Consider the following 14,231-nt stretch of genomic DNA (forward strand, 5'->3'; position numbering starts at 1 on the left):
TGCTATGTTAAATATGTTTTCAAATTCTGTCAATCCTCTTACTGCACCTCTTGTTGTACTGATGTCCTTTTAAAATCTTGAAACTAGTTGAAAATATAAAAACCATTCTACATTTTTGCTTTCTTCTTTCATCTTTTGCCAAGATTAATTTCATCAATGACAATGTGTGTATGTGCACATGATCCTATTTATTTACTTTTATTTATTTACTTGAGTCATACCCCACTTTTCTCCCCAATGGAGACCCAAAGCAGCTTACATCGTTCTCCTGTCCTCTTATTTTATCTTCACAACAGCTGTGTGAGGTAGGTCAGGGCTGAGAGTGTGTGACTGGCCCAAGGTCACCCAGCAAGTTTCCACGGCAAAGTGGGGATTCAAACTTGGGTTTCCCAAATTCTAGTCTGACTCTTTAACCACGATGCCACTCTGGGTAAATAAAGCATAATGAACACTGTACTCCACAACACCAAAAGAATCCTACTATAATCAAGCAGGCTGCTGAGGAGCAATTTGGTTATTGATTAAAAATCTTGAGGGAAATATATCCTATTGCCTTAATTCTGTGTCCCGCTCTTCCCCAAAAGATCAATTTGAAGTCTGGGCCAGCAGCTTGCTAGTATGCAGAGGGGAATGTGTACTTCTTCTTCCGGCGTAAGCTACCCTTGGGAAGCTGAAAAACAGCATGTCAGGTTTCAGACGGGAAGCTTTTTTATTAGGGGATAATTGTCCCTGGGGGAAGACTGTTAAGGACTATAAACACAGATCCCCTATTCCATTTCTTCATTGCCTCTGGAACTGACTAGTGAATAAAACACCGGCAATAGAATTTTCTCACTGTCTACAGCATACACAGGGGCTCAGATGACACTGGTGCTAATGACCACTTGATACAGAGCTGTGAGATTATTATTCTCATACACCAGGGCAGCGTGGTACTCATGCTTAGCTACTTCTTTCTCTTCAAGCAGAGCTGCCGGAAATGGTACCTCCCAATGGCAAGATGAATGAAAATCTGAGAAATAAGTCAGTATCATCCCACTGAATTCACATTTATCATGTTGGGCCTCGCTAAACAGGTATAATTGGTTTTGAGTGTAAGGTGGAGGGGCAGCTGGAATGTGGCAGACATAAGAAAGCAAGCAAAAAGTGTAGAAAAAGAGCACCAGATCGGCACACGTGACATATCCATGCAAAGGGCCGATGCCTGTAGAGGGTTAGGGTATGTACTTACTTCATGTGGGTACAGTGCCTAAGTGTACGCAAACTGTACATGCTAAGGCTCCATCCTTGCAGTTAAGAATATTTTTAAAAGTGCTCGTGATCACAAGGATGAAGCCTACATGTGTACGCTTTTGTACGCACGTAGGGCACTGTGGGCCAGTGTGAGACAAACACATATAGCAGGGGGGTGGGCCAGTGCATTCGTTTTTGCTTCCCCTCCATGCACAGGGGCTCCGTATATAAATATGTTGCATATATATATATATATATAGGGCCAGTGCCCTTTTTGGATGGCTAAAAGACAGTAGATGGCTAAAAGACAATAGGAAAGTAGATTCCTTTGAAATGTGGTGTTGGAGGACAGTGTTACAGATACCCTGGACCGCCAAAAAAACAAATCATTGGGTTTTAGATCAAATCAAGCTTGAACCGACCCTAGAAGCTAAAATGACTAAACTGAGGCGGTTGTACTTTGGACATATTATGAGAAGAGAAGAGTCACTGGAAAAGACAATCATGCTAGGAAAAGTTGAAGGCAGCAGGAAAAGAGATGGATTGATTCTATAAAGGAAGCCACGGCCCTCAATTTGCAAGATCTGAGCAAGGCTGTTAAGGATAGGACACTTTGGAGGACATTGATTCATAGGATCGCCATGAGTCGGAAACGACTTGACGGCACTTAACACACACAAAAGACAGTAAGGTCAGCGCTAAGAGACTGTCTATGGAAAGTACTCCCTAGGCTGGGCACTGCCCCCACAGAGGATGTCCTATGTCTGGCTGCAGCCTGGATGGACTTAGGCATCTGCCTCTGAAACGCGGGCACTCCACCTGACTCCTCTATCCCCACTAACAAAAGATGTTCAGACTGGTGAGTCCCAGCTAACAATATGACTGCCGGTTCTGAACCAGCTGAAGTTTCCATATAGTCTTCAAAGGCAGCCTCTCATACACTTTGCTGCAGTCGTCAGTGTAACAGGCTTGTATCTAAAGCATGCTTTGGAATACATTACATACAGTCTGTCAAGGAGAATCCACCATCGCATTGTTGGTCTCTTTTAAAAATGACTATTATCTAAAATAAACTAAGTGTCCTATATTTTTAGCCATGCATTGCTATAATACCTCCTCCTATTTATTCCTTTCTCGCTATTTATCACCATTAAGACCACGAGGTAAGCTATTGTATAATAAGGCAACAGAAGCAGCATCATACTGCAGGATTTTCTACCCCCCTATTATTTCCACCTTTTCAAACCTATACATTAGTTCACTGCACAAATTCCCATATCTTGCATCCTATGTTAACACTCCCAAGGAAATAGCATTTAGTTCCCATGTTGTTCACCCACAAAGGCAAATAAAAATCTTTTGTTCTTCATGTACAGACAATCAAGGAAGTATGACAGAAGTCCATGGATACAGATATTCACCTTTTCTATCTTCTATGATTTGGGAACAGACCTATTGTCAAAGATTTACAACCTGGTTTACTCAGATTCCAACAGGGGATGGAAAAAATGAACTGATGTACCTTCAGGCAACAATACTATCATGCAGCATTCAAGTTTTTGGGAAAAGTACAGAGTGCAAGCAGCTTTGGAAAGGAACCATTCCCTCTCATTGGTTGCTAGGTATCACCACTCTGCTTTCCTCCAGCTACTGAGTTAAAATTATGAAGCAATGTTACGCGCCTGTTGTTCGCTGGCTGAGTGTTGTCAAAGCTGCAGTTTGGTGTGAACAGAGTCCTTAAAATGGACTCTCGCCGTATGTAAGAAATCGCGGCCATGGACTTAGCCGTGGCTGTTTTGTGGCTGCAGGGCAAGACGCCGAAACGGGGAAAGGCTACTCCTTCGGCCATGGCAGTAGGTGGGAGCCCTGCCACGGGGGTGAGGAAGCCTTCATGTCCCCCCCTTATTTGTCCCTTTTCTAAACTGAAAAGTCCCAGACTCTTCAGGCTTTCTTCATAGGGAAGCTGCTCCAACCTCCTAATCTTCTGCTCTCTTCTGTACTTTCTTCAGCTCTGCAATGTTCTTTTTGAGATACGGTGACCAGAACTGTACACAGTATTCCTAATGAGGCTGCACCATAGATCTATACAGGGGTATTATAATATCAGCTGTTTTATTTTCAATCCCTTTCCTAATAATCTGTAACACTTTTTCACCACTGCAGCACATTGGGTTGACACATTCATTGAGCTATCTACTATGACCCCAAGACCTTTTCCCCTCTCAGTCTCAGCAATAATGATCCTGTGGAACTCCAGTGCTTACTTCCATCCATTGTGAGAACTGTCCATTTATTCTTACTCTTTACTTCTTGTCAGTTAACCGATTTTTAATCCATAGGAGAACCCGTCTTCTTATCCCATGACTGCTAAATTTACTCAGGAGTCTTTGGTGAGGTACCTTGTCAAAAGCCTTTCGAAAGTCCAAGCATATACTGGGTCACTGTTGTCTTCATGCTTGTTCATTTTTTCAAAGATCTCCAAAAGATTGGTGAGGGAGGACTTCCCTTTGCAGAATCCATGCTGATTTTCCCTCAACACGCTTTGTTCCTCTATGGGCCTAATAATTCTGTCTTTGATTACAGTCTCAACTAATTTGCCTGGGACAGACGTTAAGGCTGACTGGTCTGTAATTTCCTCATTACCCCTAGACCCAGTTTTAAAAAGTGGTGTAACATTTGAAAGGTTACACATACAAGTTAGTAGATCAACTATCTCACATGTGAGTTCCCTAAGAACTCTTGGGTGTATGCCATCGGGACCTGGAGACTTTCCCCATCTGGTCTAGAACTTCATCTCTCGTCACCTCAATTTGACTCAGTTCTTCAGAGTCCCATACTCAAAAAATAGTGGCTGTGGCACGTGTACATGCTCCACGCTTTCCACAGTGAACACAGAAGCAAAAAATTCATTGAGCTTCTCTGCCATCTCCCCATCTTCCTTTAGCAATCCCTTTATCCCTTGGTCATTCAAAGGCCCAACTGTTTCTCAGGCTAGTTTCCTGCTCAGGATATATTTAAAGAAATGTTTACTCTTTGTCTTGATGCTTTTAGCAACCTGCTTCTCAAATTCTCTTTTTTCATGTTAGGACGACCCCCTCCTTCCTAATACTATCTCCCAGTAATCAGTTTTTATTCTGAGGGAGAGAGAGAGGGATCAATTACTTCTTGCTAGCCAGAGGGTGTTATGTGGAGATTATTTTTCTCCTTCGCCAGTCCCCCCTTATTTTACCTCAGATAAGAAATATAACACTAGAGTCTTCTTAAAGTTAACAGGGAAATTTATTAAACAGTATTCAAAAGATGGATTTTGAGGGAAAACTATTAGAGGGAAAACACCAAAACCAGATAGATATATATTTACAAGATTCTCTTCAGAGATGGACAGATTACTTAGATCAGGGGTTCTCAACAAGGGGGGGGGAATTTTAGGGTTCCGGGGGAGGGATTTGGACCACTATTCAGCAAAGTGTGATGTCCTGTCGATTATGTACAATCCGTAAAATTGTAGTCTGTTTTTTTGAGTTAGACTGTCTTGGGAAGGGGGGAATTATATTCTGAACAATGGTGAAAGGGGGGGAAATGGAGGAAAAAAATGGTTGAGAACCACTGGCTTAGATGGTTCAAAATCACACTTCTTGGATACAGTTGACAGCTTCAGTTCAATAATTAAGTTCAGTTCTTAGATTTCCCAACAGATGTTCCTTTACCAGACTCTGCTGCTAAGCTATCAGGAAAGGTAGAGTTTAAAAAACCTCTCTTTCCTAGAGAATTCAGAAGCATGGAGAATTCTCCAGTTTCTTCCACAGTTTAGGCCAAACTGAACCCTTAGGTTCACAGAGTTGTTCACAGCTTCTTCTCATGCAGGTTACCAATCTTAGAATCCTGTCTTTCTGTTAGAGCTCAATGTCAGCTTTTTGGCTCTGCCCACTGGTCTCTCAGCTTCTACTGAAGATTAACACCTTGTCCGTCACACATGTCTAATTATTGACTTACATTTCTTTTGCCAGAGCCTATGGTCCTATCTTTTCAATTCATTGGCGCTGACCTTCCACTTTTTAAAAGAAGCCTCCTTACTTTTTATAGTTTCCTTGACTTGTACTGTTATCCATGCAGGCATTCTTTTAGACTCCACAGGGCTTCAATTAGTGGGGTTTTAAATAGCATCCAATCTTCCTCTAGGGATTTGACTCTCGTGTGTTTCTCTTTCAACTTCCTTTTTAACGATTCCCCTCATTTTCATAAAGTTCCCTCTTTTGAAATCAAATGTTACCATTTTGGACGTTAGGGGTAACTTTCCATTGACATGAATGCTGAACTTAATAGCATGGTGGTAAGAGCGGTATAGTGGTTAGGAGAAGTGGACTCTAACCTGGAGAACCAGGGGGAGAGGCTGTGGCTCAGTGGTAGAGCATCTGCTCGGCATCTCAATCAGGACTCATCAGACATTGCAAGAGATTGAGGTGCCACCACTCCATCTCTGCAGCAATGATGGGAGAACATTCTTTCATGCAGCAATGATGGGAGGCAGGGACAGAAAATGCTGCACATGGTTTTGCTCGAGATACAACCAAACAACCAACCAAACAAACAAAAAAGAGTAAAGCGGTGGAGCAGCAGCAGCTTCACGTTTCTTACCCTGTCTTTGCAGAGGTTTCATGAGGAAAAATAAGAATTATAAACCAAGCCTTGCAGGCTCCGGAGGGGCTACCATGTTCACCTGTTGCAGCAAAATTAAACAGAAGGCCAGTGGGACCTTAAAGACTAACAAAATATTTATTCCACTATAAACTTCCATGAGTCAGAGGTCACTTCACCAGATGCAAGAAGTGTACATCCATACCAGGTATTAATCTGTGGCACGTATCTGAGACACATCTGTCTGCATACAGCAGCTATCCATAGCAAATATCTTCTGTGGATGTACACACAAAAACGTATGCTGCAATACATTTTGTCAGTCTTCAAGGTGCCGCTGGACTTCTGTTTAATTTTTCTAGCACATTCTGTCCGTTGAAACATGCCATCCAAGTAAGACTTTAAGGTGCCGGAGGACACTGCTGTTTTGTAAACCTGAGGTTCTATATCAGTGGTTCCCAAACTTTTCGGGCCACCGCCCCCTTGGTTCCACAAACTCAACCCCAGCGCCGCCTACCCTATCCTATAAAAAGCGTTATTAAAAATAGGGGTTTGCATGATGCACTAAAGAAGATAATAACAATAAAATTTCTAAACAGTAATGATTAATTGCACATTTATTCAAAGTCAAATTAAAACTTTTTAGTTGAAATTTATTCAACAAAACTGATGAACTTGATCCAGTGGTACCAGTTCTTCAAAGTCTGAAATAAAATTCTGATAGTTTCCACCAACTTTGCCAGCATGGTGCCATAAGCTTGATCTATTGTAAATTAGTGAACAACACAGTTGAAGAACCCCACCTCTAGCGCCCCCCTGCTGCCCCCTTGCCTCTTAGTGCCCCCTAGGTGCTCCCACTGCCCCCCCCAGGGGGTGGTACTGCCCGCTTTGGGAACCACTGTCCTATATGAATGTAAATGAATGAGTAGCAAATTCCTTACCTGATCTTTGTGAACAAATCCCCAGATTCCAGCAGCCACTTCGCAAGCAAACAAGATAACGAGGCATGTGAAGAACTGTAGACAAAATATAGACCAGATAAGAGGAGGTGGCAGTGCTGGCAATGTGTCTTGAAAGCAAGTATTACAGCATGGTGTAAGAGGGCATTCAAAAGCTTCAACGGGGGTTTCTCTAACAGCAGTGTATATGAAAAGCACGCAAATCAATGTGGATTACCCATTCCCAGTGAGTATAATTCACAAGGAATACTTCCTTTTGTCTCCCTCTACCATTAAGCTGTCTCTGCTCCTTTCCTTGCATCCACAGAGAGCGAGGAAGCCACAGGCAAACAGAAGCAGCCTAGCAAATCTTGCAGTTAGAGCACAACAGAAAACAATTCTTATTCCAACATTTCAAATGTGGCTGAAGAACCTTAAGATTAAAATGCTGTATGGTGCTCTTTGTGGAGATGTATCCCAAGTATATATTCTTCTCCTCCTCTGAAGGTGCTCTGAAACAGTCTCATACAGTATATTTGTCTGCAATGTTCAAGAGTTAATTACTGTGACTTGTTAGTGCCAGTAGGATTTTAGGTACAGTACAGAACATAAAAGAGGAAGTGTCCATCCTAAGCGACTTACAATTTAAAATAGACAAGGCAGAGATGGGATAGAAGTTAGCAACTTGCACATAAAATAGTGGCATTGGAGTGATGGAGAACCAGGACCAGAGGACCATTTTTGCTTTTGGCCATCAAATTGCAGCTGAATTACGGTGATCCCGTAGGGTTTTCAAGGCAAGAGACATTTAGAGGTGATTGCCATTGCCTGCCTCTGTGCAGAGACCCTAGTGTTCCTTGGTGGTCTCCCATCCAAATACTGACCAGGGCTGACCCTGCTTAGCTTCCGAGATCTGGCTAGCCTGGGTTATCCAGGTCAGGGCAATAAATGCATACAGCAATCTTATTATGATCTTGATGTGATATTTCTGCAAGTCTTCATTCACCTCACTGTCTGATTCATATGTAAAGAGTGGGAAGCACAGCATTACAAAGGTGGGGTAGGGTATTTGCACATAAAATGATAGCTACTGAGAGGAGGGGAGTAGGTTAGGACTTTTACAGCATAGTAAAACCTTGTTGCTCTGAACACTGGAGTAGTTTCTTTAAGTACAGTGGAGGAACCTATTCCAGTTCTGTGATGTTACATGGCAAAACACATGAAGACAGGATGGAAGGAGACAAGAGGCTATGTGGGATGAAGCAAGACATGATAACAAGAGAAGAAAGAGAACGATGACTTCTGCTCTCAAGTATCATTGGAGGGATTGTTAATGCTCAAGAAACATTAAAAGAAAACATTGTCCTGTTACTGTTCCAAGAAGGCACTGTGACTCCTGGATGGCACCATAGCATCCCAGGAAACCCACAAACATCATCACTGCTCCAACAGCAATCAGGATGTAGATTCCTGCAGAGGAAGACAAAAGGACAGCACATACATCAAAACAGTCTGATTAGAAACATCTTGTCATGTGACCAAATGATCCGGGCTCCCTATGAAAAGCAGTTTATAGGATCTGATAATAAATACCAGGGGGGTGACCTTGAGCTAAGTGCATAAATAAGACCCCTGCTGAATCAGATCAAATGCCCCTCTATCCTAGCATTGTTTTCAAAAGTAGGCGGCCAGATGCTTCTAATAAGCATGATTTAAAGTCAGCAGTTCTCCCTTCTTGTTCATCTCCAGCATCTGGTTTTCAGAAGGCTGCTGCCTTTGTACCTGGAAGGTCCATTTAGCTATCATGGCCAGTAGTCATTTCCCATGAACTTGTCAAACCTTCCTTTAAAGCCATTTAAGCTTAGGGGCTGCTGCTACCACTTCTAACGGCACTGGATTGTGCAAGTCAGCTGTATGTTGTATTTGGAGAAGGGAACGTTTTATGATCATCTTAAAAAAAAACAAATACTTGATATACTTCCTTGCATGATCACAAGAGAACAGAATAGGTCAAGAAAAAAATAACAGTAAAAGCAGGCCTAAATGGGGTCTCTTCAATGGCCTCCTACAGGTTCAGGGGAATTTAGGCATTATTAGCCTTCTCCCTCCCCTTCAACAGTGGTATTCCATGGTAGTGCATAGAAGGCTTAATTTTGCTTGCTGTAAAATAGTGGGTTGCCTATTGTGGGGTAAGTGTTATTGTTCGATCAGGACATGAGACTCTAATTTTCTTTTTCAGGCAGAAACAGGCTTTTACTGAATAGCCACTACGTTGGACCCTCTCTCACACACAGAAGTCCACCTACACCCGCCTTTCCCAAGAGTCAGACTGAATGGTACAAGGCCCGCTTATTACCAGAGACAGGTCTCATGCCTGGATGCTCTGTTCTCTCCCAGAGGTAGAGTTAAACCACTCTGGGAAGCCATAACTAGCTTAAACTTCTGCCCCTCTGCCAGGTTCCTCCTCTGACTATCTGGAGACCTGTGCTGCTGATCTGTTCTTTGAAACCAACCTGTAAATAAATAAATCTTCTTTGTTATTTATATACAATGTTTATAAAACCTGCTGGTATTATATTGACATTGGTTATACTTAGCTTCTCAAGGTAAGGGATTAATACACTTTGATGCTGTACTGTTGGTTACAACCAAAATCTACTTTACTCGTAGCAAGGTTTTGAAAAGAGAAACTCTCAGAACTGCCTTTGAATTGTCAACTGTTGACAATGGACACAAGATACCAAAACGGACACACTGACTAGCGCTTGACAAGGCTGTTGGAAAGATGGAAGGGGAACTGGCAATGGCTACTGCAAAACAGAGAGAGACCACATAATTTTGCAGCAATATAAACCCCATGACTTGTTATAAAGCAGACGGCTTTCCGTAAGATTGCTGGGAGGTAACTTCTTCCAAAGGGAAAAGAGCTCTGCTTTGAATCTGGGAGGGAATTGAGAGAGAAAAAACATGACAACTGGCCAATCTGAGCTGCAAGAACAAGAGATTTGGTGTGGGCAAAGATGTGACAGGAATGGCATAACTACATTATGTCAGATAGACTGGCAGGAAGCCAAATTGATATGAATGATTTCAGAAGCTATATATCATGTAGAAGGGGAGGGGGGTCCTTTTTTTCTTTTTAAAGGAAAGAATCAACCCTGTAAACAAAAAGGTAATCTCTCAGGAAATAAAAAGGGGATTATAAAATAATTTTGAGGGCCTTGTAAGTAGGCAAAACGAAGCATCAGGCAAAAAGAAACACCAGTAAGTAGGCAAAAAGAAGTACCAGTAGGCAAAAAGAAGCATCTTCAGATAACCAGGCAGTAAAGCTTTGTCAACTGGAAGAGACTGGATCTCCCTCCACCTCTCTTCAAGTCAACAGATCAATTAATTACAGCTCAATTTTGAATCCTAAGCTTCCTCCAAGGTCAGAGCAACATGTGTCAGGTTCATGTTAACATCACAACTACCCTGCGAGGACGCTTAGGTGAGAGATAGCAACTTGTCTCAGACTACCTAAAAAGCCTCATTGCTAAGGAAAAAATTGAACAGCATTGCCACGTCCAAGTCACTGTATCTTCCACGACTATAACTAGAGACAAAGCAGAAGGAGGGAAAAAAAGAATCTTCATCCATCTTTCTTCATCCATCCTGCCCCTACTTCATCCCACCATTTGAGAGAGAGGACTGGATCTTGTCTGTCTGTTTAGGCATAGTGATGTAATCAAAAGTTTGCAATAACCATATATGGATTAAACATTTTTTGGAAGTTTATAATGATGCCTCCAATAGGGGGTGAACACTGCCATCTAAAAATTGTCCTCAAAATAGGCCTGTAATCTGAGCTGGAAGAGACCCCTCTGCTAAACTGGCTTCTGTTGCTGATGGCAGAGAGATAGGGAGACTTCCTTCCCCACCCTCCCCAGCCTCTAGCCCCAAATCTCCAGGGATTTTCCAAGCCTAGAGCAGGCAACTCTGGTTTACACGCTGGAAAGTCATTAGTATGCAGCTCCTTGCAAATTTTCAGCCCAGACCTCAGAAGAAAGGCAAAGAAACCAGGCAGCAGACTAGGGGAGTTTTCCAATACAAGTGACCCATGGTCCTAGGCTGATTTTCTTGTCCAACATTCAGGAGGGTGGAAGGCATTCATCAAGAAAAGTGAAAGGGGCACTGTGTTAGTGCCACGGAGAGTGGTGAAGATGTGTGATAACGGAACTGCAGTCAGAAAGCAATAAAATGACTAAGCGGCCTTTGGGGGGGGGGGAAGCTAAATTCATTTTGAGACACAGACAGCTTTATGAAGTTACTCTTTGTCCTCGCCTGACAGCCAGAGCCAAAGAGACAACTGGAGGAAAAGAGAGTCGCTGCAGTTTATTTTAAAATGGGGGAGGGAGAGAGACAATGGTCCTCTGTATTTGACTACATTTCATTGAGAAAATTAGCAATTCCCTTTATTTAAAAAGAAACAAAAAAAGCAAAAGCAAAAAAAAAAAAAGGAACATCAGTCATGTAGATTTTTAAGCAGCAGTCAATGTACCGCTTAGTTTTCTTTATGCACTTTCTGATGCACATACCACAGGAAGCTGAGGAAGCATCTCTCCTGGGGATTAGCCCCCAGTTAGAAGCTCTCTTGCTCTCTTTCTCTGCATCCAGGTTTCAGAATTTTCCTTTTCCTAGTATGGAGATCTGTTACTTGTGAACAAGCAATGCCTCTCTTTTTCAAAGACGAATTATAAGAAGAGGGTGCTTGCTGATCCTCAGTGGGGGAGACATCGTCTAAAGGTGCTTTTACACGTGCTTAATAATGCACTTTCAATCCACTTTCAATGCACTTTAATGATTGTTTGCAAGTGGATTTTGCCATTTCACACAGTAAAACCCACCTGCAAAATACTTTGAAAGTGGAGTGAAAGTGCATTATTTGGCATGTGTGAAAGTGTACTTTCTCACACATGGAGCAACACTATGGCCATTTACGCACAGTCAACAATAGCCATGCAGATTTGCTTTGGATTTCACACATTAACAGATCACTTCAGGATACAATGGTTCCATATTAACATACCACACCCTCATTAGCACATTATCTTGATACTTACAGGACAATAATTAGCACATTACCTTTGATACTTTTTGCAGGACAATGATTCAGCTCAAACCCAACCCCTTTCTGACTATATATTACTCTTCCTACACACTTGACACTGAGAGACACTGTCCTTCAGTGTTACTCCTGTGAAGATGCCTGCCACAGCTGCTGGTGAAACGTCAGGAAAGAAAATACCAAGTCCACGGTTACACAGCCCGGATAGCCTACAAGAACCAATGAACTCTGACCGTGAAAGCCTTTGACAATACTTACCATAGTCACTCTGTATCACTTGGCTCTGTATCACAGATAGCTCTCCACCTAAAAAAAAAAAGGTAAAGGTCCCCTGTGCAAGCACCGGATCATTCCTGACCCATGGGGTGACGTCACATCCCGACGTTTCCTAGGCAGACTTTGTTTTATGGGGTGGTTTGCCAGTGCCTTCCCCAGTCATCTTCCCTTTTACCTCCAGCAAGCTGGGTACTCATTTTACCGACCTCAGAAGGATGGAAGGCTGAGTCGACCTTGAGCCGGCTACCGGAAACCGACTTCCGTCGGGATCGAACTCAGGTCGTGAGCAGAGCTTGGACTGCAGTACTGCAGCTTACCACTCTACGCCACGGGGGTCTTCCTCTGCCTCTAACTCCCCTCTCAACTGTTTTACAATCACTTTCTAAAAAGCCACCTCTCTGTAACAAGTGGAACCCGGACCAGAAACGTTATGGTGATGGAGATTAAGAGTGCAACCCTGAAAAGGGGGGGGGGGTTAGATCCGCGGCAGCTGGGAGCAGCCTGAGAATTAAAAAAAACAAAATAAGCCAAAAACACTAGAAGCTCTTGAACTCTCAGCTCTGTCTGCAATAAAATCCTCAGTGGGGATCTGAAGCGAGTTCTCCCAGATTCTAACGGCTATGTATCACCAGCTTTCATCCCCTAATAGCAGTTCTGTTGTGAAGTTACTGGGCAATGCGTGAATGCTCTTTACCCATACCTTGGCACTGAGAGCACAGCTTAACTTTAGCTTAGATTTTCTTAAGTTTCTTCCCCCCTCCAAAGACCTTCTTTTTGTGTCATGAGACACAATGAGGCCTTAAGAATGCATATATATTTTGCTCCCTGCACACTATAGTACATCATTTACTGTATTGAGAAGCGCTGGAGTAGAAGCTTGCTGGCGCATTACGCCCTCTTTGGTTCTTTAGCCCCAGCACTTAGATTTTGGGGAAGGTCAGTACAGGATTTTGATAGAAATTATTATTGGTGAGAAAAAGGAATGATGCCCACGTGGGCAGGAGAACATTCTTTCATGCAAGCACACTGCAGCAAGATGACTGGCAGAAATTGTGGCTGTAAGAAACAAATGCCCTCTTCAGTAGCCACTCAGGGGGTTGCCAGACAAGCACTACAGTGCTGCCAGTCTTAAAGCCCTGGTTTCCATCAGGAAAGGCAGGAGCAGGGGCCTTTCCCTGGCTGCTTTGACATTTGAGGGAGGATTTATTAGGTCCAAGCCTGGCAGCAACCACCAGAACTGGCTGCTTGCTGCTGTTCGACAGCAGCCACCCCATGAAAGTCAGTGTGATGTAGTGGTTAGAGCAGGGGTGAGGAACCTTTTTTCCGCCAAGGGCCATTTGGATACAGTATTTATAACATCATTCGTGGGCCATACAAAATTATCAACTTAAAAATTAGCCGACCAAGCCTCAAGCAGGCAGCTGCCCCAGATGACCCCCCCCAGGGCATGGGCAAGCAGGCAGGCATCCAACCGGTGGTGCACTCGCCCACCTGGTGGCACAGGATGGTCTGTTGCACCAGCCGGGCGTAGCCATTGAGCCACACGCCGGAGTTGCTCCTGCTCCGCATGGTCGGGGCCGGATTCTACAGCTGGCTCCTGCTACCTCCGCCTGCAGGGATGAAATGAGGACACACTGGCTAAGAACCCCCCCCCCCCCCGGTGCATTCTGGCCCTGCCCCCTTTAAGCCCTCCATTGTCGCCACTTCTGCCCCCAGCCCTCTTTGTAGTACAGAGGGAATACGTTTCTCCACGGCCCGGGTGGGAAAGGGTTAACACAGTTTCTTGGGCCATCCTAACAGCTCCATAGCTCACGACTCTTCTGCAAGGGGGATAAAAAGTTCCTTTTCTCAGCAAAACAAACTCACATCCGCCTTGAATACAGGCTATTCCTGTCCGCGGGAGGGGGCGGATCACCAGTCTTAGATCCTTCTGAGCTAGAGATCTGCCAGGACCCACGAAGGGCCAGACCAAATGATTTCGCGGGCCTTAAATGGCCCCCAGGCCTGACGTTCCCCACCCCTGGGTTAGAGTTTCAAACTAGGAT

General features: G+C 43.6%; 1 protein-coding gene across 1 annotated transcript in view; it reads right to left on the bottom strand.

The window, feature by feature from the left end:
- Positions 1–14,231, bottom strand: part of CD81 (CD81 molecule) — an 85,123-nt gene that overhangs the window by 10,299 nt on the left and 60,593 nt on the right. The window contains exons 3-4 of the mRNA XM_056851240.1: positions 8,179–8,276; positions 6,810–6,884 (exon numbers count right to left, since the gene is read on the bottom strand). Coding sequence (XP_056707218.1) covers positions 6,810–6,884; positions 8,179–8,276 — 173 coding nt within the window. The remainder of the gene's footprint in view (positions 1–6,809; positions 6,885–8,178; positions 8,277–14,231) is intronic.

Source organism: Euleptes europaea, chromosome 6 (genome assembly GCF_029931775.1).
Source record: "Euleptes europaea isolate rEulEur1 chromosome 6, rEulEur1.hap1, whole genome shotgun sequence".
NCBI classification, from domain to species: domain Eukaryota; kingdom Metazoa; phylum Chordata; class Lepidosauria; order Squamata; family Sphaerodactylidae; genus Euleptes; species Euleptes europaea.